The sequence below is a fragment of the Caretta caretta genome, chromosome 9 (genome assembly GCF_965140235.1).
Source record: "Caretta caretta isolate rCarCar2 chromosome 9, rCarCar1.hap1, whole genome shotgun sequence".
Taxonomy (NCBI): domain Eukaryota; kingdom Metazoa; phylum Chordata; order Testudines; family Cheloniidae; genus Caretta; species Caretta caretta.
In genome coordinates this window covers 41637523-41662232 of record NC_134214.1, presented here as the reverse complement: position 1 = coordinate 41662232, position 24710 = coordinate 41637523, and the positions used below count along the sequence as shown (strand labels likewise).

Sequence of the window (24710 nt, the reverse complement as noted above, 5' to 3'; positions counted from 1 at the left end):
GGTGGTCAGGGGATGTGGGTTGGATAGGCGTGGGAGTCCCAAGGGGCCTGTCAGGGGGCGAGGGTGTGGATAGGGGGCGGGGAAGTCAGGGGACAGGGAGGGGAGGCTGGATAAGGGGTGGGGTCTCAGGGGGTGGTTGGGGCGGGGGGGTCCTGGGAGGGGGCAGTCAGGGGACAAGGAGCAGGAGGGGTTGGATGGGTCAGGGGTTCTGAGGTGGGCAGTCAGGGGGCAGGATGTGGGAGGAGGTGGATAGGGGGCGGGGGCCAGGCTGTTTGGGGAGGCACAGCCTTCCCTACCCAGCCCTCCATACAGTTTCGCAACCCTGATGTGGCCCTTGGGCCAAAAAGTTTGCCCACCCCTGTGTTAGTCCCCATTACCAACTGGTAGCACTGAGAGAGTAAGGAGAGGGAAAGAAATTTAGCCAAAGTTGCCTGAGAAGACAGATTCTCCACTGAATGAAATCTCTTAATGAACATTAGAGCTAAGACCCTTTTCAATGGACATTAGCAGGACTACTGGAATGGGACTCCTGATGCAGGGGTTTAAGATATTAGAGGGAAGATGAGGGCCTGGATAAATGGGTCATCAGTGGCTTTCTGCTGGCTCTGTAAATCCCAACGCACAGTGTTCCCAATCCCCAGCTTGCCAAGTCCAGTTCCCTGATGGCCAATAGAATTTTTTTTTTCCAGTTCACAATATATTAGTGAGGCCACAAGTAAATATTTCTGCATTCTTCTCCTTTACTACTTTGTTTTTGTCAGTCTTTTACTTCTTTGCATTCTCTTTTGGGTTTTGCTCCTTCTCACCTGTCCTGTTTCTCCCTTGCTTCACTCTCCACTCCTAATTCCTGGTTTTATCCAGCTCCAGCTCCCCGCTCTGCCTCCAGCCCTACTACCCGACTCCATCTGTGAGCACAGAAGATCTAAAAGCACTGCTGTGAGGCCAGAAAGACTAAAGGGTAACACTTCTTCCTTAACTCAGGCTATATGTTATGTATAAATTCACTGATGATCCCCGACATCTCTCCTGGTGGTATTCCGAGAGGTGACTTAAGTTTCCTCCCTTCAAACAATATAAAACACAGTTGTAACGGTTTCTGCCGTTATTTTACAATGTAAATTTTTTTTAAATATCAAACCCTTTTTTATAAACATATAAGAGTTGAAGAAATATATAATGCAAGGCATCAATCTACAGTATGAAACTCTTACTATATTAACACAATCTTCAATGCATTAATCAATGCAATGCAATCCAGAATCCTTCAATAACCCATTGCACAAAGTTAATTGCGGACCGGGGTTTTGTATAGGACAAAAACTGAACCACGACTCTGTACAGTGTACATTGTAAAGGCTGTTAGCTTTTCATTTAAACAATGCCACAATGTACCTACTAATCTACAAATTCCCAGGCTTCTGAATTTATATATACAACTTTATTTAGATACATATGTATCATGTTTTATAGAGAAACACACAATATTATATTATAAACACTACAGTAAAACATGGGGGATAAAAGGCAGCAATTTTAAATTTATCTATTCTCTTTCTTCCAGAGAATGCTTCCTACATTACTGGTGGAATTAAAATATTGCTATGTCTGATCATTAATATCAATACAAACCTAATTTCTCTGTCCTAAATTAATCCCTGGTGTAAATACACTGCAACCAGGCCTCAGTCACAACAGGGATACAACATTTAGTTCATTGTGTTTATTAACAATGCTGTTTTATACTCAGAAATATACACAATATGCCGTAACTGACTGGAATTAGATCCAGTGAGTCCCTTCCTCCCCAGCTCATGGTGCATGAGGAACATATTGCACTGCCATGCAAAACCTGAAACTCACAAAGAACAATTCTCATTTCCCCTCTGCATTGCAGGACCTGCTACTCATGTTAGAATTTATTTCACAACCAGAGGAGATTTTAGCAATCCACCAAAAATGCCTTTACTGTGACCCACAGTGAGAAAAGCTCACAGAACGTAATTCAGGAATGGGGTGAGGGGGATAAAATCTATTAATCTTTCTCCCTATACAAGGCAATGCAAAGCTGTGGAAGCCTTTGACTGGCACAGCAGCCAGGGTGATGTTTTGTCGAATCATACCATAATGAGGAACGAAAATTCCTTAAACAGATAATTTTTATCTTCACTGTGCCTCCCGATCCCTCACCAAATTTCAGGGACACGTTCCCCAAAACATCAGGCAAAATAATCTACACTGCCTGCATAAAATCAGCATATGTAAATCATGTTTATGCAAATTAGAATTTTGCTTTGCTACCACATTTTTAATCATAAAAAAATAAAAACCCACACAGAACTGTAAGTTATTCCCATGCCCCCTAACAGGACACAATATACCAACACAGTAAAGTGTGTGATTCAAATTGCGGATGAGAAGAGAGAGCTATGTACAATAATGCTTGATTTTTACCCCTTTTTTCCGGTATCAGAATATCTTTCAGCTTGCTACTAAAATTATAGAGAAACACACAGTGAGGAAAGCAATCAGTCCTTAATTTAGTAAGCAGGATAAGAGTATATTGTATGGACCTGATTCTCAACTGGTATAAATTGGCATAGCTCTACAATGAAGATATGCCAATTCATGCTAGCTGAGGCTCCATCCCTATTGTTTCTTTAACAAAAATGGAAGTGACAATTAAGATTGCTTGGCATGCCATTTTACCAAAACACTGAATTTATATTTAAGGGGCTGGATTAAGCACAAGGCATCAGGTATTAGTGCTTATTTCAGCTAGAAAGCAGAGAGCTCAGTCACTGCTTTGAGGGAAACTGTTACTTTTATTCTTGCTAAAATGCTTGTTTCACTTTTTCTTTTCTATTACCTGCTTTAATTTTAGCGTTTAGGTAACAATTGATTAATAAAAGAAAGCATGAGAAATTGTCACAATAAAACTTGGTTATTAGTGTGCTCTAAACTCTTTGATGGGTAAAAAGCTACAAAGAAATCAGAATTAACACAGTTTATCACATTAATAAGTGAACTCTCCACCTGAACTGTTAGTGCACAAATTCTTGGTGCCTCAAATCTCTTCATAGTTCTCTTTAGGTACCCTCTCTGTACAGATTGTGCACTTGGTTGCTCACATGAGACTGTGGTTATAATCACTGACAAAATACATACATATATAGTTTACATTTATACAGCACCTATTCTCCCAAAGGACTCAAAAGTATCTTACAAACCAAATGCTTACAAGCAGCATGTCTACTGACTTCAAAGGGAGCTGTGAGTACAGAAGGCTTGTAGGATCAAGCCCTGGGTAACCACAGGGCTCACTTCACCTTGAAAAACTGCAGCTGCTTCTCTGGTGGAAAGCAGCAGTTGTTTAGGAATGATGCAACATGATTGTTTAGGAAAACAAGAGAAGAATAACATGCCTAATTGACACTACTTTCCGGACAATCCTTGAAGGTTTTTGTCTGAGCCTCTAAGCTTTGTGCAACAGGTCTAGAAACTGGCTCTAATCAGAGGGAGAAAAAGCACATCCCATAGTGAGGACAGATGGCTGTGGCTGAAAATGTTGAATCAACAACATAGCTATAGCACACTCATGTTCCTTGGAGGTCTCTCATAAAATACAGGCTAAACCTTCCATAATTTCTATGTTCTAAAATAGAAATAGGACAAGAAGTAAAACATGTTGTGATACACTCACCATAATGTATTTATTTATATGTATGTGTGCGTGTGTATAGCTGAAGTTGTAAGGTTTCAGACAAAAGGACACAGCAAGTTCAGGTGGTTTTAAAAAAACGGCAGCTGCCATGGAGTTGGGTTTTACTAGTTGCGAGTTTCAGTAAGAAATCCTTCAAAGCACTGGTTTGAACTGATAAACATGCAGAAAAAAATGGTACTGAGGGCAAAAATATCTCAACCAATTTAGTGGAAGTTCAAGAAAGTAGACTGGTTTGCAAGTTATATTAGCCTCCTGTTTCTTTGTACTAATCCATCCAGAAAGGCCTTGGCGAGGAGAGTTTTTTCTCACAGCCACATGGTTCCTAACCTATTTAGACCATGTGACCTAAGAACAATGTCCGTTTAATATTACTTAATTTCTTAAACTTACCTGGTGAAATTAAGGACAATTTTCTAGAGTGACTAGTGACTTGGTGTGCCTCAATTTTGGGGTGCACAATTTGAGTTGTGTGCACTTAATTGAAAACCAGTCCCCTTTAATGGGTCTCAAGTCAGACATCTAAAAAGTAGGGCATCCAAAATTACTGTTTGCTTTTGAAAATTTAAGACTAAGAGGCAGAATATGTAGGGCATTCAGAATCAACACTTTGGTTATCAGACCATTCAAGCTCTAGGTTTGGAGGGCTGATATTGGTTTCATCTTTAGGGGACACACACTGCATGTGAGAACAGTGATATCATAGGTAAAGGTATGTGTCATTTATAGGTACTGTATGTAAATATTAGTAGTAGATGTTTGGCCTATAACACGATAGCATTCCTTTTTAAAAGTGATGATCAGGACCACAATCAAAAGGTTTTAGTGCTTTCATAGTCTTAATCTCTATCCTCCTGGGTAGATAAGATCTTTAAGTAATGAAAATTATAAGTATTCTTAAACTCATGTAGGTATGTCATTACAGAAACATGTAGACTAAATATGCACAGGTACTTTAATTTTCAGACAACTCACTCAATTTTTCACCTGTGAACATATGCATACACATATTTTGCCCATGAAAATTCAGAGACCATGGCTGAAAACTTGTTCCTTAATCAGCTGTATGCACCAAAATCAACTGTTTAAAAATCCAATAAAAATCCTCTCAAAAGATATTTCTAGATTAACTGTTGGCTTCTTTCTTGTTTCTCTCCCTCCCCCCTACTAGAATCCAGAGATATGCATTTCCAGCATGCCAGGCAGACTTTAGAACGGTCATCAAGGCCAACATGGAAGAATTACTTACCTAGTAGTTTGGCTTCTCTGAAAGCATTATTCTGGTCAGAGTCTCACAGCTGGCTCTTGTGCTCCCTAATGTGAGATGGGAAACTCCCCAAGATCTCAAATTCTAAATCCCCAATGTCAGCAGAAGTACACTGAGGCACATGTCATATTACTACTGGTGGTCTCACACCACACACACTCCACCCACCCCCAGCCTCTCTTGGAACTGTCCAGTCAGTTCCTGGTTAAGTAGAAAATGATATCTCCCACCGCCACCCTGAAGAAATCCTGCCAAAAAGATATCTTTAGAGAAGCAAAATTACACAGTAATCTTCTCTTACTATAGCACCTGGAAAGAATTCTCCCTCTCAGAGATTGAAGAAAGATCAAAAGTGAAACCATAAATAACTGCAACAGGAAGCAAGAACAAGGCTGAGGCCAAGAAATGAGAAGAATATAAAAGAGAGGTAAGATACACACCAAAACCCGTCACCTTTTGACAGCTTTCAAGATGCATGCTAACAGAACTCTAGCAGGTGGGAGAGTTTGGGCTCCCCTACATCCCTGCAGTACTGAACGACCAGAGTAGGATTCTTCCCCACAGACTGAATTCAAGGAACAGTGCTTTGCAAGCTTATGAAGTGAGGACTACATAACTGCTTTGTGTAAGATGGAAACAGCCCTGAGGCAGACAGAGGAAACCACCCTACCTTGGATCAAATGAGCCTTGACATCATTCTTGAGTTCAGGCCAGCCACACATTAAAAGCAAAAAGAACTGGACCTGACTGGAAGGCAGGGGAGGGACACAGCAGAAAAGGACCCCAAAGCAAGATCAGTGCTGAGTGTATTGAAGAACTGGAGCAACACGTGAAGGGACATGGACTTTGGCATGGAGCTTCTTCAGTGACTCTAATCAAGAAGGAACTCACTGAAAGGTTCCCATGGTGGCAGGTAATGTCCTGGATGGTGTGTGACCACTAGCGTAAGGGTGTGTATAGTGGAACTTGTGCCACAACCCAATACTACTACTCTTATAGACTAAAAAGCCTGAGAGCTTGGGGACTTCCACCCACCTTGCACTAGGGAACACTAGACTCCAGAGAGAGAATCCTGCTCAGAGAAAAAAGTTTAGTTCATGAGTGTTCGTAGCCCACAGACCTAGCATCCTTATCACAAAGCAGATGATTCATGAACAATCCGTAAGAGGCTTTTCATCTCTGGGCAAAGATGAATCACATCCCTTTGTTTCTGTTTAAGTGAATGGTCTAAAAGGCCTACTCAACTAGTACTTTGTCCTAGTGAGCATACTTTGCCCTTTCCATTGCATTGTAGCCCTGTTAAAATGCAGACATGACAAATGCTGTTCCTTGTGAGCTGTTGAGGCCTCTGGCAACTCTATGAATAAAAATAAACACAATTACCTCAGCACCTTTACAGTCTCAGTCCATTTCTCCTGTTCACTCTCCCATGGATCCACTCTAATCCAGTCCGATGTCTCCAGTGCAAGTTGAGCCATTGCTATCCGGTGCCTTGCTGAAACCAAGCCTCTCTTTCCATAGTTATCACTGACTGGAGAAATGATACCTTCAATCACCTGGTACCTTCCTTTGGAAGACAAGAAAGAAAATCAGCATTTTAGATCTTTTTTAAAAATGGTGATAAAAAGGAATTTATGTAAACACTGAAAAGCAATGTTCCTGTTCTTCTGTGATCTGAGTTCTATTATTGATATGTTAACTCCATTGGACAATATTAAAAGGAAAGCTGGATGAGTATATAACTTCCTGCAAACAGAAATGTTTGTCAAGCTCACTGAAGAAAAGGTTAATGAATTTTTAGTTCAAGTAACTGTACCACTGCAGCTTTCAGACAGCCTAGATGACGAATGTTTTAATTGACCAAAGTTTGTTTCCAAGCATCTCACGCATACCATTTAACAAGATTATCGTGCTTCCTCATCAGGCTAAAACAAGAATTACACTATGTAAAATCGGAGCAGTTTTCTGCTGTATTGTTTAATAGCACAAACCAGTCAAATCAGTAGATTCAAAAAATCTATTTTTTGTATAGCACAGGACGGGTGATGAAGGTGTTTTAAAACAAAACTTAAAACACTGTGGAAAAACATCCTTGCCGAGTTTATCTGCCATGAAACCAGCTTTCCATCTGGTTGATCATGTTAACTAAATGTGAAAATATGCCCGTCTTTTCCAACTACTGTAATGTAATGAAATCATTAATGCTATAAGCTGTCATAGTCAGATTCTGCAGCCCCAAATTCAAGTCAGGAAATAAAAGCAGATAAAATCTTCCCACAAAAGCTATAGCATTCATCCAAATAGAAACAGCAGAGAAAGGCAGCTCCAACATGAGCTTCACGTCCTTAGAATGGATAAGAACAGAGTGCAGAATAGAGATGTTTCAATAAATACAAATGATCACGCTAAGATCTTTATGAATCTAACATAGGTATTCTAAGGTATATGGGGAGAAAATAAAATAAAAACAGATCTCTTTATAATTTACTTATTACTGAATAAAGAAAAAAAATGAAATCACCCTGCTGCAGCCAATCTCTATTATTCTACAAAGAGGGCTATCCTGAGAGCCTCATAATTCATTTCTGATACTTGAACATGACACCGTAATCTAATAGCTTGCAATTTCATTTTATACATTGGGGTGAGATTTTCAAGAGAGTCTAAGGGAGTTAGGCACACAAATCCCATTACAATTCAACAGGATTTGCATGCCTGTTTGCTTTGAAAAACCCAGCTTAAAGTATCTTCTCTTTTAAACCATCCTCATATAGGCAATGCAGCCTGTGGAGCTGGAAAGTGTCATTAAATCCACCTCAGTCTGAAAGTGAAAACATTTTCACTTACATATGGTGAAGGTTCATCTAAAGTGTTGAACAATATATGACAGGTACATAAAATATTTTAATTGTTGTGTAAACTTACAGTGCTACCTATAAGATTTTTATTAATAACACTGATAAATAAATCAACTGCTTTGATAATATAGTGCTATAATAGATCCCCAGTTAGGGAGGGAGTTGCAATACAGTATGGATTCATATATTGTATTTACATTATATAACGTACTTTGCTTATAACATACTATTCAACAATTTTCATTTTGGGGCTTCAGTTAATTAGTTTTCAATATTTCTATAAAAATAAGGCGGAATATATTTGTTCTTTTATAACTATATACCACAGCAAATATATTTAATAAAAGAACTAAAAGCTCAAGTTGGAGTGTGGTCACATTATCCAAGTAAGGGGAAATTACTTTTAATTGCAGTACCTTAAAGTACTGTGTCTTTGTTAGATGTACACACCTGAATCTTTAGTCTGAACTAGATTTGCATCTTTCCAGTGGGGTAAGCAATGATGAAAATCAGAATCTTCTGCTCTAAAAACCACAGAGGTAAAGAAGAATCTCCATTAGCTGTAACAGAATTAGGTCTTATGTCCTCTGAAGTAACTTACACATTTTAGCAGGTCTGACCTTCCACTGCATGATATACACACACATTGGTACTTTGAAAAGGGGAACAAAGAGGACCCAGGGAATTATAGACCAGTCAGATTAACTTTGATCCCGGGAAAGATACTGGAACAAATTATTAATCAATTTGTACCCTGGAGGATAATAAGGTTTACAGGAATAGCTAGCACGGATCTGTGAAGAACAAATCATGCCAAACCAACTTAATTTCATTTTTTGACAGTGTTACTGGCCTAGTGAATAGGGGAAGCAGTACATGTGATATATCTTGATTTTAGTAAGGCTTTTGACACAGTCCCACATGACAATCTCAAAAGCGAACTAAGGAAATGTGGTCTAGATGAAATTACTATAAAGTGGATGCAAGCCCGTACTCAAAGACAAGTTATCAATGGTTTAGTGTAAAACTGGGAGTATCTAGTCCCACAGGGGTCAAGTCTGAGGTCCGGTATTATGTTCAATATTTTCATTGATTACTTGGATAATGGAGTGGAGGATATGCTTATCAAATTTGCAGATAACACCAGCCTGGGAGAGGTTGCAAGGTCTTTGGAGGATGGGATTAGAATTCAAAACAACCTTGACAAATTGGAGAATTTGTCTGAATTCAACAAGATGAAATTCAATAAAGACAAGTACAAAGGTACTTCACTTAGAAAGGAAAAAAAAATCAAATGTACAGCTACAAAATGGGGAATAACTGGGTTGGCAGTTGTACTGCTGAAAAGGACCTGGGGCTATAGTGGATCATAAACTGAATATGAGTCAACAATGTGACGCAACTGCAACAAAGTCTAATATCACTCTGGGGTGTATTAACAGGACTGTCATATATAAGACATGGGAGGCAATTGGTGAGGCCCCAGCTGGAGTATTGTATCCAATTCTGGGCACCACACTTCAGGAAAGATGTGGACAAATTGGAAACAATCCAGAGGAGAGCAACAAAAATGATAACAGGCTTGGAAAACTTGACCTATGAGGAAAGGTTAAAAAAAACTGGGCATATTTAATCTTAAGAGAAGAAGTCTGAGGAGGGATGTGATAACAGTTTTCAAATATATTAAGGGCGATTTTAAAGGGGACAATGATCAATTGTTCTCCATGCCCACTGAAGACAGGACAAGAAATAATGTGCTTAATGTGCAGTAAGGGAGATATAGGTTAGATATTAGGTAAAACTTTCTAACTGTAAAGGTAATTAAGCTCTGGAATAGGTTCCCAAGGGAAATCATGGAGTCCCCATCCGTGGAGGTTTTTTAACAAACCTGACAAACACCTGTCATGGATGGTCTAGGTTTACTTGGTCCAGCTGCAGTGCTGGGGGTTGGACTTCATGACTTCTTGAGCCCTACATTTTTAAGATTTACAAGCATTTATTCAACATTGGCACTTATATTTTCTACTTGAATTCTTGTTTCTTTCCCAAACCTCCATCAGAAGACTTCAGTTCCATTTTAGTACATTGATACCAAATATTCTTGACACTCCAACTATCACTTACAATTCTCCTGAAACGGAGCTTACAATAAGATACCTATCACCCATAATAATTATCCTTAAAATAACCAGAATTCAGTTTTCTCCAGGTTTTCCTCCCTCAAATGAGCACTCAAACTTTGTCTTTAGTAATCAATTTCTTTTGGGTGCCATCTGTGGTCACCCTGAATCTTTACAATTACTGTTTGTCGTGGTGTTTGTGTTTAACATGGGCTTTTGAAAATCAATTTTTACTTTAAACTAACAAAGTTTAGTTGACTACAAAATAACAAAGACTTCGGAGGTGGGATTTTTTTTTTCTTGAGCATGAGAATCCTACTTTTTCTAGTGCCAGTGTCTTCATACTACCTTTTTTTTTTCTGGTAAAGTTTTTTTAAACAGAAATCTTCAAAGATTCCAGATATTTCTTTTGTTTGGAGTTGTAGACTCCCCTTCTGATCTCGGATATAAAGGATTTCTGCTCTCTTTCCATCCTCAGATATGAGTCATTCATTTGCTTTGTCTCCTTACCCACAGCAGTTTTGCTCTAGCCTATTAAAGTCTCTGGTTTTTTCAGACAGAATCGTGTCTAGTTGGCCTCTTAGGATTGCAGGTTTCCTCAGGATTTTTATTTGAATGTTCTCTTTTGTTCTCCTTAGTTCTTTTAGCTTCTCTGCCTTTTCCTCCACCCTTCCTGATATTATAACATACAGTTTATCATTTCAGAGCCTCTGGCCCACTTGCATCATGATTTGAAAATATCTTCCTAACTTATCTGAATTCAAAAACACATCATGTCTTAATCAGTGGTTGTTGATTGGGAGTTGTGCCCCTGAAGTCTGACCAATATTTATCTTTACTATTACTTGGGCATCGCCTGGCCCTACAATCTGGTTCATCTCTGCCTACACTACGGAATGCATTGCAAGCAAGAATGCATACTATTATGTACTCTCAGATGTGGTATAGCTGATGTGAATGAGGGAGAAAAGGTGTTCATGGTTGCTCTTAATTCCACCCAACTCTTTAATAATCTTACTGATTTTTTTTTGTCATTTTTTATTTGCATTAGGTATTATCCTGTGTTTTTATCCTCTCTCCAGCTGCAATCTGACCTGTCTAGTTTGGGATATATTGTAAAATTGAGATCTCCTGTTATAATGTACTGAGTTGTAAATTCTTCCAGTATATGGGAGATGGTCTCAAAGAAAGGCTGTTGTCCCCCTGTTGGGAATATGTACTAAGCCCAATGAGATTTCTTTCCTTTTAAAAATAATGTAACAGATCTCCCCAGCTGTCTTCATGCCAGCAGATTTAAACTGTGTGGCCTTCATGACTTAAAGGTACACTGTAAAAATGGCCATATTTATTGTCTAGTGATATTGTTCAGTTTACAAATACAAAGAGCTTTTCCTTACTGCCAGCCATATAAACTCAACCTGGGATATGAAAGCTAAACTGGGTTATTTCCTTCCTTCCTTGGCTTTGTCACCAGTAAAACCTGACCAGTAATAAAGGTCCTGAAGGCAAATTTCTGCTTTCGCATTGAGTAGAAGTCTAGCTGCAGTAGCAAGGATTGCACAGCGAAGCCACGGTTGAGCTGTGGCAAGTATAAATCTGCCTGAAATTGGTGGGTAATACTTAACCTGACTCAGCTGTGTCTCCACTTGCCACTACGTGGGTTGCTGTGGCCACACTGCAATTTATATTCATGCTAGCTCGATAAGAGGTGGTGTGAGTATGAGTACACGAGCAGGTGAATCACACCCCTAGCTCAGAGTGTAGAGGTTGCCCTTAGCTATATTGGCGCTGCAGAGATAAGAGGTAGAACAAGTAGTTAAAAACTAATGTCAGGCAATAAAGTAAACATATGACTCTGAATACATACATTGAAATGGAGAAAGGATGGTCTTCTGGTTAAAGAGCTCAACTGAAACCCAAGCCACCTGGGTTCAATTCCTGGCTCTCCCATACAGTTCTTATGTGACTGTAAGCAGCTCACTTAATTTTTCTCTGCCTCAGCTACAGGTAAAATAAGGCTTCCTTTGTCTATGTTGTCTACTTAAACTGCAACCTCTTTGGGAGAGCACCTAATACAATGGGTCCCAGATTTCAGTTGGGGCCTTTATGCACTACTATAATATAAATAAGAATCAGGTAAGAACATGCTAATTTTATGTTGTCACTTTTCAGAATGGAACTGTACCTTTGAGATTACTACTCTCTGTCTTCTGACTCCTGGCAAATAGAGAATTTCTGATTGAAAATACCCCTATGGCAATTTCCCTTTCTTGGCCTGCTCAGAAGTCTCTTTTGTATAAACAATCTACATGGCTAATCTCTGAAATTTAGTTACCACTTTTTTTGTCTCAGCTAGATGGGTTAATCCCTTTGCGTTAAATGGACATTGGCCAATGTTTTTGAAGTCGGGTGCCTAATGTTTTGCACCAAAACCTTTTCAGCACCTAAATAAATGGCTTGATTTTCAAAGGTACCTTGAATGTGAAGTTCCTGCTGATCCAAAATGAAACAGTTGCTTGTTATTTACTTGTGTTCTCTAAGAGCTACTTATAATCAAAAAATAGTTGTAATAATTACTTAGCATATTTTAATTATTTAAAGTAATTAAAAGCTAAAAGAACACCCAAACATCATAAAGAATATATATAATTTGGGAAATGGATAATGGTCATTAGAATCATAGAACTGGAAGGGATCTCGAGAGGTCATCAAGTCCAGTCCCCTGCACTCATGCCAGGACCAAGCACCATCTAGACCATCCCTGACAAGTGTTTATCTAACCTGCTCTTAAAAATCTCCAACGATGGAGATTCCACAACCTTCCTAGGCAATTTATTCCAGTGGTTAACCCCCCTGACAGTTAGGAAGATTTTCCTAATGTCCAACCTAAACTTCCCTTACTGCAATTTAAGCCCATTGCTTCTTTTTCTATCATCAGAGGTTAAGGATAATTTTTAAGAAAAAGAATAATTTTTCTCACTCCTCCTTGTTACAACCATTTAGGTACTTGAAAACTGTTATCATGTCTCCTCTCAGTCTTCTCTTTTCCAGAATAAACAAATCCAATTATTTCAATCTTCCCTCACAGGTCATGTTTTCTAGACCTTTAATCATTTTTGTTGCTCTTTTCTGGACTTTCTCCAATTTGTCCACATCTTTCCAGAAATGTGGCACCCAGAACTGGACACAATACTCCAGTTGAGGCCTAATCAGCGTGGCATAGAGTGGAAGAATTACTTCTTGTGGTCTGCTTACAATACTCCTGCTAATACATCTCAGAATGATGTTTGCTTTTTTTGCAAATGTTACAGTGTTTGACTCATATTTAGATTGTGATCTACTATGACCCCTAGATCCCTTTCCGCAGTACTCCTTCCTAGACAGTCATTTCCGATTTTGTATGTGTGCAACTGATTGTTCCTTCTGAAGTGGAGTACTTTGCATTTGTCTTAACTGAATTTCATCCTATTTACCTCAGACCATTTATCTAGTTCTTCCAGATCATTTTGAATTTTAATCCTATCCTCCAAATCACTTGCAACCCCTCCCAATGTGGTATCATCCACAAACTTTATAAGCGTACTCAGAATGCCATTATCTAAATCATTGATGAAGATACTGAAAAGAACCAGATCCAGAACTGATCCCTACAGAACCCCACTCGTTATGCCCTTCCAGCATGACTGTGAACCATTAAGGACTGCTCTCTGGGAATGGTTTGCCAACCAGTTATGCACCCACCTTATAATAGCTCCATCTAGGTTGTAGTTCCCTAGTTTCGAGTAGATCATGTGAGTTAATGAGTAGGTCATGCAAGACTGTATCAAAAGTCTTACTAAAGTCTAGATATACCACATCTACCACTTCTCTCCTATCCACAAGGCTTGTTACCCTGTCAAAGAAAGCTATCAAGTTGGTTTGACATGATTTGTTCTTGACAAATCCATGCTGACTATTACTTTTCACCTTATTATCTTCTAGATGTTTGCAATTTGATTCCTTAATTATTTGCTCCATTATCTCTCCGGGCACAGAAGTTAAGCTGACTGGTCTGTAATTCCCAGGGTTGTCCTTATTTCCCTTTTTATAGATGGGCACTATATTTGCCCTTTTTCCAGTCTTCTGGAATCTCTCCCATCTTCCATGACTTTTCAAAGATAATCACTAATGGCTCAGATATCTCCTCAGTCAGCTCCTTGAGTATTCTAGGATGCATTTCATCAAGCCCTGGTGATTTGAAGACATTTAACTTGTCTAAGTAATTTTTAACTTGTTCTTTCCCTATTTTAACTTCTGAACCTACCCCATTTTCACTGGCATTCACTATGTTAGGTGTCCAATCACCACCAACCTTTTTGGTGAAAACCGACACAAAGAAGTCATTATGCACCTCTGCCATTTCTACATTTTCTGTTATTGTTGTTCCCTCTTCGTTGAGTAACGGGCCTGCTCTGTCCCTGGTCTTCCTCTTGCTTCTAATGTATCTGTAGAATGTTTTCTTGTTACCCTTTATGTCTCTAGCTAGTTTGATCTCATTTTTGCCTTGGCCTTTCTAATTTTGCCCCTACATACTTGTGTTATTTTTTTATATTCACCCTTTGTAATTTGACCTAGTTTCCACTTTTTCTAGGACTCTTTCTTGATTTTTAGATCATTCAAGATCTCCTGGTTAAGCCAGTGTAGTCTCTTGCCATTCCGCCTATCTTTCCTATGCAGTGGGATAGTTTGCTCTTGTGCCCTTAATAATGTCTCTTTGAAAAACTGCCAACTGTCTCCAATTGTTTTTCCTCTTAGACTTGCTTCCCATGGAATCTTACCTACCAACTCCCTGAGTTTGCTAAAGTCTGCCACCTTGAAATCCATTGTCTTTATTTTGCTGTTCTCCCTCCTACCATTCCTTAGAATCCTGATCACTTTCACCCAAGCTGCCTTCCACTTTCAAATTCTCAACCAGTTCCTCCCTATTTGTCAAAATCAAATCTAGAACGGCCTCTCCCCTAGTAGCTTTCTCCACATTCTAGAATAAAAAATTGTCTCCAATACATTCCAAGAACTTGTTGGATAATCTGTGCCCTGCTATGTTATTTTCCCAGGAGATGTCTGGGTAGTTGAAGTCCCCCATCACCACCAAGTCCTGTGCTTTGGATGATTTGGTTAGTTGTTTAAAAAAAGCCTCATCCACCTCTTCTTCCTGGTTTGGTGGTCTGTAGTAGACCCCTACCATAACATCACCCTTGTTTTTTACCCCTTTTATCCTTACCCAGAGACTTTCAACTAGTCTGTCTCCTATTTCCATCTCAAACTCAGTCCAAGTGTATACATTTTTAATATATAAGGCAACACCTCCTCCCTTTTTCCCCTGCCTGTCCTTCCTGAGCAAGCTGTACCCTTCTACACCAATATTCCAGTCATACATATTATCCCACCAAATCTCTGTGATGCCAACTATGTCATAGTTGTGTTTATTTTCTAGCATTACGAGTTCTTCCTTCTTATTTCCCATAGTTCTTGCATTAGTATACAGACATCTAAGATACTGATTTGAGTCCCCCTGTTCTGTCTTGTTTTGTGCCTTGGCTTAGTATTCATTTATTATAAGTAGCTATAAATTATTGTCAATTAATAAACATTACTACAAATTACTTGTAAAATGTTCTAATGTAATTATTTCAAGTACCAATTTTATGGAAACTGTAAATATTTTTCCTTCTGGCACCATAATAAAGGCAATTTAAGGTTAGGTTCACAACTCTTTTGTTTAGTTTATGGATGTCAAGTCCCATTAATCACTTAGTAGTCATTTGCAGCCTGGTTATTGCTTAAGTAAATAGCCAAGTCCCAAGGGGGCAGCATAAGGGCCTTTGTCAGTGAATCTTTAGTCACATTTTACTGCTTACCCCAATTACTACCTCAGGGTGTGCATGTGTGTTTTAATAGCCCCTTTTTTTAACCTGTGACCTTGCCTTAGTTTGGCTAACTGCCACCATTCAGAGGTCATTTCTCCATGGCCTCTCCTGCGTCACCAAGCTGATACTTTCTCCCTCACAGTTTCTTATGGTAAATTTCTGGCTTTGGGGACAGGCTGAGAGCTACAAACATAAGCGCACATGATTCCACACTCTTAGGTTCCTTATTGTCAGAATGTACCTGTCATAAATATAAAGGGAAGGGCAAACACCTTTAAAATCCCTCCTGGCCAGAGGAAAAACCCTTTCACCTGTGAAAGGTTAAGAAGTTAGGATAACCTTGCTGGCACCTGACCAAAATGACCAATGAGGAGACAAGATATTTTCAAAGGTGGAACGGGGGCGAAACAAAGGTTCGCTCTGTCTGTGTGATGCTTTTGCTGGGAACAGAAAAGGAATGGAGTCTTAGAACTTAGTAAGTAATCTAGCTAGATATGCGTTAGATTCTGTTTTGTTTAAATGGCTGATAAAATAAGCTGTGCTGAATGGAATGTAGATTCCTGTTTTTGTGTCTTTTTGTAACTTAAGGTTTTGCCTAGAGGGATTCTCTATGTTTTGAATCTGATTACCCTGTAAGGTATTTACCATCCTGATTTTACAGAGGTGATTCTTTTACTTTTTCTTCAATTAAAATTCTTTTTTTTAGTACCTGATTTCTTTTTCCTTGTTCTTAAGATCCAAGGGTTTGGGTCTGTGTTCACCTATGCAAATTGGTGAGGAGTTTTATCAAGCTTTCCCCAGGAAAGGGGGTGTAGGCTTTGGGGAGGATTTTGGGGGGAAAGACGTTTCCAAGCGGGCTCTTTCCTTGTTATATATTTGTTAGACGCTTGGTGCTGGCAGCAATAAAGTCCAAGGGCAAAAGGTAAAACAGTTTGTACCTTGGGGAAGTTTTAACCTAAGCTGGTAAAAATAAGCTTAGGGGGGTTTCATGCAGATCCCCACATCTGTATCCTAGAGTTCAGAGTGGGGAAGGAACCTTGACATGGTGGCAGAGTGGTGGGATTAACTTGAAATCATTTTGAGATCAATTTGAGATTTTTTTTTAACAAGAAGCACAGATTTTAGAAAGGAATTTTTTTTTTCTTTTGGGCTGCTGGAAAGCAGGTTTTCAGCTGAAAGCAGTTAAAGTTTTTTTTGTCTCCGCTTGGGAGCCAGAGCAGAGACAAAAGGGAATTTTCTTTTGTGACCTGGAGCTTTCTATATTTAAAGGCAGGGTAGTTAACCTCCTGCAGGGAAATTCACAAGTCTTCACAAGACCTGAAGAAGTTTGTTTTGTTTTTTTTACCTATTTGCCTGGAGACAAAGGTGTTAGGGTTTTATTTAAGGATTTTTCTGTAGGCTGACAATCACTATCAGAAAACATAGAGAATCCCTTTAGGCTAAACCTTAAGTTACAAAAAGACACAAAAACAGGAATCTACATTCCATTCAGCACAACTTATTTTATCAGCCATTTAAGCACAACTTATTTTATCAGCCAGGGAAAAGGTGATTTCCCTGAGGCTACACAGCAAATCCATACCAGAGCCAGATTAGAACTCAGGAGTTTCTACTCCTGACTCCGCGCCTGGTGCTCAATCCTGCAGACCATGCATGCCTATTCCCCTGGCAATATTAGTGTCATTAATTCATATGGCGCTTGACACTTTATAAATACTCTGTAAGACAGCTCCCTGCCCAAAAGGATTTACAATCTAAGTAGACAGCTCATCAGGATTGGGGAGGCATTTTTGGAGGCTGGAAAGAGGGTATTTCCATCCACTCATACTTTCCTATTCTAAAAAAAAACAAAAAAACAAAAAAACAAAAAAACTAAACTTTCATTTGCCTTGTTTGTTTCTTAACCCTAGACTATGAACATATTTATTGTTAATTATTTGGATTATAGTGCTGGTCATGTCCAATCTTCACGCTTAAAGCCAACTTAGAAACTCTTGCCTCTTCCTGTTGCTTTCAAGTGTTTCTGGTGTTTTTTTTCTTTATTATCATAGGTATGCTTATTTCTAGGGTCCTTGGGATCATCTCCACTTCCCATAAGGATCAGAACGGTATTAGAAAGGCAGAGTGCCATGTTTAGAGAGGTGTGTTAGTTCATGATGTCACCAGGTCCATTCCAATTAGTCTTTTAAAAGTCACTTTAATGGTACAAGACTTCATTAGGATGGGCACAAGGGCAGGAAAAGCAATGGCACACTAGTCTAATTAACACTGAATTTAGACAGCAGCTCTGCAAGGAATTTTGTATGGGTCTGTAAAACTACCTTTTAGAGCCCTGTAGTGGGAATGGGGTCCCAGAGAACCCGCTAACATAATAGCAAGAGTAGATAAAATGTACTTTGTTGCAGGGAGGATTGCAGGCAAAACATAGTGCAGTAATTTGCAGAAAAACAAAATGCAAGTTTAAGTACACTGGCTGTTTAAGTTGACCTTATTACTGATCACTTAGTTTGAGCCTCTTTTTAAAATTTATTTCTATCAAAAAACCTAGTGTTATGAGCAGTTTTTCCATTAAATGTTTTTCAAAAAGCAATAATAATCCTGACATATAAATAACTTGAATGGTATGTTTGAAAGTTCAACTATATTTCCATTTTTAAAAACAACTTACTTTTTATAATCATTAAAAAAATCTGCACCTTTAAGGCAAAATTGTGGTGAAATTTGTTTTGACATTCTGTGATATACACGACAGTAGTCTGTCAAATAGAATTTCAGCAATATTGTTCTTTTTTATTAAAGGTTTCAGTACTTACATTTAAATGAGGGAAAGAAAGATTTGATGTCTATTAGAACAGGAGGCAAGTATTTTTATATGGTTTAAGCAAGATTTGTTTTATCCTTCTAGTGGTAAAAACTGTGTCTGAATTCCGTTTATATAATATTAATCAACCATGTTGTGAGTCTGTGTGGGGTTTTTATTATTTTTTTAAGTAGCGGGATGGGGAGAATCTGCCTCTCTTGCAGCATTTGTGGGATCTAAGGTTTCTTCAGGTGGGAGTGGGATAAAAATGCCGGAGTGGGAACTGCAGTGTGGGATGGAAGCGGGATTAAAAAAAAAAAAAAAAGTCCCACACAGGGCTCTACCACCTTTATCTCGATAAAACACTTGTTTAATTGGATTAGAGTAAATCAGTTAATCTTTGTAAAGTACTTTGAAAATATAAAGGTGCTAAATGCTGGTATTCATTTAGCATCATCTAGATTAGTCTCTAGGAATCTGATTCACTGCTGACAAAATTAATGAAATTCCTATTAATTTCATGCAGTTACACCTGCATATGCCTGTAGAGGATTAGGCCTCACAGTTTAAATCTAACCAATTATTTTTCCACATTAATTGACAAAAATAGAACCTTCCCAATAACACCGGAGAGTTTAAATTAGCAGTGTGTCAGGATAGATGCGAAGTGGAAATGCATACTATATTAGTTATTACCAGGTCCAAGGGTTCTGTGCCCTACTTCTAGCTCACCATGTGGAAAATTTACTTCTCTCTACTGAAATGGTTTCATTTGATTAATAAATCTTCTAAATTAAACCAACATTAAAAACATAAAGTTTATATATTTGTTTTATGTTGCTTGGCACCTCTCTAAACTTCAGAGTTTTGAAGATCGCACTGCTGCAGGCTTAAACAGAATTACTACAGATTACACTTCAACCTCACCTCTAGATTTGACTGAAATACTTTATCATGCAGTATTTAATTCTCCCAACTTACATTTTGTAATGGAAAATCAAAGTTAAACTCATAGCAGTAACTGCTGTGACATTAATTAAACCTGACACTGACCCGACAGCTGGGAGCAGACATTTTCCTTTACTGCATTACGGCTGCTGGTTTAAATACATTACAACTCCCAGACAAAAAAACAAACCTCTCTCAGGCAACATGTATTCTTTCACCCTAGACCTGATGTGGGCAATTTCCACTAAATATCCAGAGTTGCTCAGTGTCAATTAAGGGAAATTCCTTGTGCACTGGGATACAGGTTTAGTACAGGAAAGGACCCCTAAATTTATTAGTAGGCAATGGACAGCTGGTGACTGATGTCCAGAGGCCTTTTGCAAGTGCAGCAGGCAGGACCTAACCTGAACGGGTGAAGGAACAGATTTAGTGAGTGCTCCTCACTCCCTTGGTCACTTGGTGGCAGAGCAGGCGGAAGAGAGACAGGACAAGTGAGATGCTGGAAAGTTGCATGCTGCCTAAACCACAAGGAGCTACACAGAAGAGCCTATCACTCTAACATGTGACAGATCTAAGAGTGGTCTCTGAGATGCATGCGTATGCACACAGCCTACGGTTCTTTTCACTAGCTCGGCTAGCTGGCAACTCCTTGAGGTGGCCAGTCTGCTGGGGTTTACAGCATCAGGACAAAACAAGAATTCCTGTAAATCCCTCTAGGAGCAGCCCAAGGACATTCCTGGTTTTGGTGGGATGCAGGGTCGCCCTATTCATTTAAAATCCACCTGAGATTACTTTGTCCATTCACATTAATGCAGCATAGTGCATGATCACAGCAGACAGGAGCTGGGTTTGGGAGGATTTGGGTGATTTTGGGAAGAGGGAGAGCACAGAGTCAATTTTTTTTTCTTCACTTCAATGAGGCTACTCACAGTGCGTAGAGTTAATCCCATGTAAATCTTTGCACAAACAGCCTATATCAAAATTTTACAATTTTTTTTTTATTACACACAGACACACAAACACCCTTTGTTCACAACTGAAATGCAGGTTTCAGAGTAGCAGCCCTGTTAGTCTGTCTCTGCAAAAAGAACAGGAATACTTGTGGCACCTTAGAGACTAGCAAATTTATTAAAGCATAAGCTTTCGTGGGCTACAGCCCACTTCATCGGATACATAGAATGGAACATATAGGTATTATAACATCCAAAAACCGATGAGAGAACACTTCAACCTCTCTGGCCACTCAGTAAAAGATTTAAGGGTGGCAATTTTGCAACAGAAAAGCTTCAAAAACAGACTCCAATGAGAAACTGCTGAGCTTGAATTAATATACAAACTAGATACCATTAACTTGGATTTGAATAGAGACTGGGAGTGGCTGGGTCATTACACATATTGAATCTATTTCCCTATATTAAGTATCCTCACACCTTCTTGTCAACTGTCTAAATAAGCCATCTTAATTATCACTACAAACATTTTTTTCTCCTGCTGATAATAGCTCATCTTAATTAATTAGCCTCTTACAGTTTGTATGGCAACTTCCACCGTGTGTGTGTGTGTGTATTCTTACTATATGCTCCATTCTATGCATCCGATGAAGTGGGCTATAGCCCACAAAAGCTTATGCGCTAATAAATTTGTTCGTCTCTAAGGTGCCACAAGTACTCCTGTTTTTTTAACTGAAATGCAATCACCTTCTGGGGGGCAGCTGCTCAACACCTCATAGTGAAGAATACTCATGTCCATTTGGAAATAATAAAGAGGTAATCTTGTGTTTTAATGATCAAAGTATAGATGCACAGCACACTTTAGTGAATATTTATAAAAATATTTTTATTTCTTCATTAAAAAAACAAACTACTAAGACACTTGCTTGGTTTTCAGAACCTAGTTACTTAATTGGATTATTTAATTTTTCTAACTATTCTTTGTCTGTGTATGACTACGCATACATTAAATCACAAAATAAAAGATTTACATTAAAGTAATGTTTATAGTTTGCCTTTAATCCACAAAAGAGTAGTAATGTTCCTTGGAGACCTTTTAGCATATTAATGTCAGTGAAATGAAAACAGTATTTTTTCAACATTCTATTTAAACCAAATTCTTTATCTTATGTAGAGATTATATTTAATTGTGTCAAGCAGTATTAGATGTCCAGTGTTTTGGCCCTACGGCCATTTGCAAAAGTTCAGATATTAGTCACCCAATACTCTTTACAAATTAAAAAGTGTTATAAAGGGATATCATTCCAGATTTATACTCATAAAACCAAAAAGGAAGAGACTGTCAAGTACAAAAAAAGACAGTGGGAGGAAGAAAAAAATTAACAGGCAAGACAACATTTTTCACTTTTGTTTCAGATAATCCTTTGGGAGGAAATAAGAAACAGCAATCCATGTGAAGAAAAACATTGAGATAGCTGTGTCATCTACACATTTAGAAAAGGAAGTAAACTACTGAGCCACTGATAAAAATGGTAGTGGAAGACCCTACACTGCAACCTTGCAAATCTCTTCACAGGTTGGGTGGGAACTCCTTAACTACCACAGATGGGTGTTAGAATAAATTCATTAACATACATGAGGTTTAAAGTTCTACATGGTGCCCATCACCATACTGAGTCTAGTCAGACATGAATCCTCCAAGCACTATATGGCTTAATCCATCTGGCTATTGTGGCCTTCGAAGCCTCTTTACCTTTAACTCGTTTGTAGTTGAGGATGAACAAGATCAAGATCTTTTTAAGGGGAGAGTCCTTAGATAAACAGAGTGCTTTTCACACATCAAGTTTATAATAAAATAAAAATTATTTTCCATTCATATCGCAATTTTCACACCACATTTTCTCAAAACACCACCCCCACTTATATAGGGTCTTTTGGATTTGGACAGAAGAAAGGAAAAGCAGCATCTTGTGATCTGTGAAAAACAGTGTTTTGTTTGGGAATGAAGCATGAAACCTCCATCCTAAAAATAACTGTGAATAATAAGGTATTGTGGTTCCATTTATGAACCACTGAATGCAGGCAGTGGCAGGAAAGCGACAGGCAGAAAAAGAAAAGAAAAATAAGGCCTACAGTAGGGTTGCAATAGAGAGGATGATAAAAGTTTTGGAGCAGCAAACCAACATGCTGCAGTACCTCATAATGCTGCAGACTGAGCACATGTGTGCAAGCCCTCCCCTTCAACACATTCAGAACTCTTTCCCATGCCCTCCCCAAACTCCACCCGTGCATTCCTTTCTGTATTCTGGGACTTCTCACTTTCCCGGGCACCCCACCCCGCAGACATCTTCACAAACGATAGTTGGACTTACGCTCAGCTCTGAAAGTCGGCCCTCCCCTAGTACCTCCTCTCCCCTGAGAATGTGCATTTTTCTGTATGTGTGTGCTGTTGTGGTTTTTTTGTTTTGCAATAAACGCAAAGTTATTTGAAAGATAAGCACTCTTTATTTGTTTCCATGCAAGTTATGCTAGCAAAAGGCATCAGCAAATACAGAAGCACTGTAATCTTTTGCTTACATTGAATCCTTAGCCTCAACAATTGCAAGTGCTTCTTGGCCTAGCAAAACTCAACTTCATTAAGCATTGCCGTCCCAAGCATAGCAAAAAATGTTACTGGTTCTCATCTTCCAAGTGTTGCCTCGAAGCCTCCCTGATTTGAATTGCCCCCTGTTATGCCCCTCTAATAGCTCCGGTATCTGGCTGCTCAAAAGCAGCAGCCAAGCATTCTGCCTCAGCAGTCCACCCCTGAGCAAACTTTTCGCCCTTCCCCTCACAAATATTATGCAACATGCAGCAATGACTATGGGAATATTTTCCTCACTGAGGTCTAACCTCCCATAAAGGCATCACCTGCGGGCCTTTAATCTACCAAATGCACATTCTATGGTCATCCTGCACCTACTCAGCCTATTGTTAAATCGCTCCTTACTGCTATCTAGGTTTTCCCGTGTACGGCTTCATGAGCCATGGCATTAAGGGGTACGCCAGGTCTCCCAAGATCACTGTGGGCATTTTGACATCCCCTATGGTGATCTTCTGGTCTGGAAAGAAAGCCCCTGCTTTCTGTAAAGGCTGGTGTTCCTGAAGATACGTGCATTATGCACCTTCCCGGACCACCACGTATTGATGTCAGTGAAACGGCTGTGGTGATGGACAAGCACCTGCAACACCATGGAGAAGTCCCCCTTCCTTTTGATGTATTCCATCACAAGGTTATCCGGAGCCAAAATTGGAATATGCATGCCGTCTATCACTCTTCTGCAGTTACGGAAACCCATTTCTGCAAAGCTCTCCACTATTTCATGCACGTTGCCAAGAGTCATGGTCTCTCACTGCAGGATGCAATTAATGGCCCTGCACACTTGCGTTAACGCAGCCCCAACAGTTGACTTCCCCATTCCAAACTGATTCATGACCGAACGGTAGCAGTCTGGAGTAGCCAGCTTCCACACTGCAATCGCCATGCGCTTCTCCACAGTGAGGGCAACTCTCATTTGGGTGTCCCTGAACCGCAGGGCTGGGGTGAGCTCAGCACACAGTTCCAGGAAGGTGGCTTTCTGCATCCAAAAGTTCTGCAGCCACTGCTCATCATCCCAGACCTGCATAACTATGTGATTCCACCACTCAGTGCTAGTTTCCCGAGCCCAACACTGACATTCCACCATATTCACTTGTTGCATGAATGTCAAAAGCAATCTAATTTTGCTCCTATCCATGTCGGACAGCACCTCAGACAACCGTGATTCCTGTTGACTTTGGAGCTTCAATACTAACTCCATTGCCATTCACCACAGGCGCTGACTCCATGGGTGCTCTGGGGCTGGAGCACCCACGGGGAAAAACTGGTGGGTGCTTTGCACCCACTGGCAGCCAAGCTCCCTGCCCCACCCCAGCTCACCTCACCTCCGCCTCCTCCCCTGAGCGCGCCGCGTCCCTGCTTCTCCTCCCAGCACTTGCTGCCGAAAACAGCTTTTTCGCGATGTAACAAGCTGTGGGAACGAGGGGGGAAAAGCAGGAACATGGCGCGCTCAGGGGAAGAGGTGGGGCCAGGCTGGGGATTTGGGAAAGGAGTCCAATAGGGGC

At 39.6% G+C, this 24710-nt stretch overlaps 1 protein-coding gene across 4 annotated transcripts in view; it reads right to left on the bottom strand.

Moving 5' to 3' along the window:
• The window catches only part of NMNAT3 (nicotinamide nucleotide adenylyltransferase 3), a 75411-nt gene that overhangs the window by 14145 nt on the left and 36556 nt on the right, over window positions 1-24710 (bottom strand). For all 4 annotated transcript variants that reach the window (XR_007358412.2, XM_048863873.2, XM_048863872.2 and 1 more), the window contains one exon: window positions 6369-6552. Coding sequence is in view for 3 of the 4 variants with exons in the window: in XM_048863873.2 (XP_048719830.1) it covers window positions 6369-6552 (184 nt within the window). In the remaining variant the exon portion in view is untranslated. The remainder of the gene's footprint in view (window positions 1-6368; window positions 6553-24710) is intronic.